General features: G+C 43.3%; 1 protein-coding gene across 1 annotated transcript in view; it reads right to left on the bottom strand.

The window, feature by feature from the left end:
• Positions 1 to 678: 678 nt before the first annotated feature.
• Positions 679 to 3320, bottom strand: part of SRD5A1 (steroid-5-alpha-reductase, alpha polypeptide 1 (3-oxo-5 alpha-steroid delta 4-dehydrogenase alpha 1)) — a 29750-nt gene continuing 27108 nt past the window's right edge. Inside the window, exon 5 of the mRNA XM_008590334.1 lies at positions 679 to 2638. Within this exon, the coding sequence (XP_008588556.1) occupies positions 2572 to 2638 (67 nt within the window). The 3' untranslated portion in view covers positions 679 to 2571. The remainder of the gene's footprint in view (positions 2639 to 3320) is intronic.

Here is a 3320-nt window from a genome sequence, read left to right on the forward strand (position 1 = left end):
TCTCATTTCTGATCTGTATAGAGTACACTGAAAAATCTCAAAAGAAAGAAAGAATTTAAAAAATAAAAAGGCAAAGAAAAGATCCCAGTGGCTAAAGTAGAAAACTGACCAATAACTGTGTAAGAAAACAAAAGAATGCTCAAAATAGTAATCCCAAAAAAGGCACTCCTGTTAAAATCACACAAGAATCTTGACAATCATGTCTATTATTCAATATTGTTCTCAAAATTCTTGTTGATGTGAGAAGCAAACACCAAAAGTAACAGCTTCAAATGTTGCAAAACATGAATGTAAGATATTTGCAAATTATTATGACTGCAAAGCTAGAAATCCTAAGAATAACAAAAGAAAAAAGTTGGAATTCCTAAAATCATTTTAGTAGCATAGCTAGGTAAAACAAAAACACAAACATCAGTAACTTTGGGCTATCCTAGTTAAATGTATTTCGGGTCAAATTCTCACTCACAAGAAACAAATTACCCAATATATAAAAATAATCTTCAATGATGATGCACAAGATTTATACAAAGAATGCTACCCAGCTCTACTGAGAATGGTGAAAGAATACCGACCCTGAGATGCGGGTGAGCCACAGATTTCAGGGCTGAAGATCATGAGACTGTCCAAACTTCCAGAGTGGAGTCACTGTGACTTACCCTGGAGACCAACAAAAAAGACTGGAATTTTAACTGTACTTTTATTAACCTCCTTAATAGTCCCAATGAACGCAATTTAAGAGGTTACGGTTCTTAAGCAATGCAGGGCAGTGAAATGTGAGACAGAACGGTTCTTCCTATGGTGATCACTCGTCCGGAGTGTGGCCGTGGCAGCAGGGCATCCAGCCTCGAGGCAGCCCGAGCTTGTGCATGCGTGGCTCGCCCAGGCACCAAGGACGCACCAGCTGAGGCTGAATCGCAGCGGGCCTCTCTGGGTCTCAGACGAGCACACGTGTGGCCAGGTAGGCCTTCCAGAACGCAGGGCCCAAGTCAGTCAAGACTACCTCAAGCTTCTGAGTTTTCCTGAGGGGATCCAAAATATTTACTGCCTTAAGGTTTGAAGTAATTATCTGGTCAGAGAAAGGGCCAAAGTTCATTTAATAATAAAATTCCTCAGTAAAACCATTGTTTTTGTTAAAGTAAAACAGCCATAGCAGGCAAAGCTTTCTGTGTTTATTCTAACATCTAAGGGACTCTAAAGCCCACTAGGACAGAGGCTAGAGTTTACACACGGAAGCTGAGGAGGGGAGAAGCCCTGATGCCTGATTTGGGAGGCCGGCCTGGGAGGGCAGGTGGCAGGGAAGGGCCCGGCGTGACTGTGGGTGTGCTCTGGAGGCCTCCCCAGCACCATTAGCGGGTCATAAAGGAAACACAGTGTCTCTCCCTCTCCACTCCTCTTTGGTTCTGCCCTGCTCGGGCACACGCAGGAGCAAATGCGGAGCAGGTGGCAGCACTGTTGCAGGCAGGAAGGGCCCTTATGGCGGCTCGTGAGATTTTCTCTGAACGGCGACACGATTCGGCATCCTTCTGGATGGACATTTCTCTGCAGTATCTTTATTTCCTTAAGTGGTAAATTTTATTACTGCCACTTATCTCCATGGACTTTTAGTGTGCATCTGAAGTAAGAAAGTCTGAGTCTGGCCGGTTAGCTCATTTGGTTGGAGCATGGTGCTGATAAGGGTTTGATCGCTGTATGGGCCAGCCGCCAAAAAAACAAAAAAGGGTAAGAAATTCTGTTTCAAGATATTGTTTTGCAATATGAGAGGTACCTTAAAAAAGAAAGTGCCTTAGAAAATTCTAGTTCCACATAGACTAAAGGGGGGAGAAAAAGCCACATTAGACCCGAGAACACTGAAGAGCGACACGCTCCCACCTGAGGGTTCAAGAGAGTCCCTTGCATGGGGACAGAACAGCTTGTGCCTTATAAACTGCCACCAGCACCTGCCCTGCTCAGGGAGATAGGCTGTCACCAGGGAGCTAGGCTAGAACAAGTGTCAGATGCCTTTGCCCAGCCTGGTGGGCCTCACAGAGCTCTCTTCTGTGCCCCCAAGTTCTACACACAGCACCTGATAGGAGAGTGGCAAGCTGCCCTCAGGCCGTGACTACAAGAATACCCCAGGCCCCTCTGGCTTAGTGCAACAAGGGAGAGCTCCAAGACAGATTACATCTCTATGGACGGAGGGGCCACCTGCCCTTGACCTTGAATGAATCATTGTTGGGGGGCTGTAAAAGAAACAGTGAAATTTGTTGTTCCATAGAGGGCATAAAAGAGACTGTAAATTCTGGTCTCCTATACACTTAGCTATATATATAGCCAAAAGCAGTAAATTCAAAATTAGAAAGATCGTCAGCAGTAATTAGAGTTGGAAATTCCTGGCCAGGTGTGTAGAATTGGTACTTCAACCTGCATTTCGGTTTGGTTAGTTTCTTATTAGGTAGCTTACAGGATATTTCTAGAGAATATCTTGAAAACAGTAAAGTAGCAGGAAAATCACACAGAGATAATTCATTTACATAGTCCCTAAGAAACACCATTGAAAAGCTCCAAGCTGAAATAATTTCATGGACGATGCACTTAAAACAAAAATGGAATTAAAATTTTTCTGAACTTTGGATAATCTTCAAACTTCTCGAGGTACCACCTAAAATAAGAAGAAAAAAAAATTAAAAGAATGAAATAGTTTTGTCACTTAAACATTTAGCAGATGCTAAGAAAAGTGATGATATTTTTCATTTTAAAATACTGAGCTTTTTAAAAGTCGCAATAAAAATGCTGGAATTTCAGATACAGTTTAATTTGGTTTATATCATGAATGCTTAAACATATCTAATCATAAAGTGTGATTCAGAAGAAGTAACCCAGAAAATCCATCTTTCTATTGGGAAGGAAAATTACTGGCACGTGACTGGGGAGGAATCTTTCCAGACCGCAGGGGAAGTATGCAGACTGAGAGGGGACAGGGACTGAGGAGGTGTCTCCTGAGCATCTTCTTCTGACCCTAACCGTTTTCTCCAGTCCCCAGGAGAGAACTACCGGCCTGTCTGTTGGAGTGAGCAGGACTGAAGCCATGTTGGGACCCAAAACTGCCTGGGCTATGGGGTGGCGGTGTGGTGGGGATTTCAAAAAGGATGGTTATTTTTCTCTCCACTCTTTCTTCCCACCCCTCGACTTTCTTATCTTGCTTGCTAAATAGGAAAACAAGGCTGAGAAGCTAATCAGTACATGGACAAGGCTAATATGTCTTTCTCTGAGACTTATAGACTTTTGAGAAGTGATCAAGGTCAAATGACTGGAAGCTGACCTTGGGCACCAGCCAAGTCAAC

Source organism: Galeopterus variegatus, unplaced genomic scaffold (assembly GCF_000696425.1).
Source record: "Galeopterus variegatus unplaced genomic scaffold, G_variegatus-3.0.2 Scaffold6006, whole genome shotgun sequence".
Classification (NCBI taxonomy): Eukaryota; Metazoa; Chordata; class Mammalia; order Dermoptera; family Cynocephalidae; genus Galeopterus; species Galeopterus variegatus.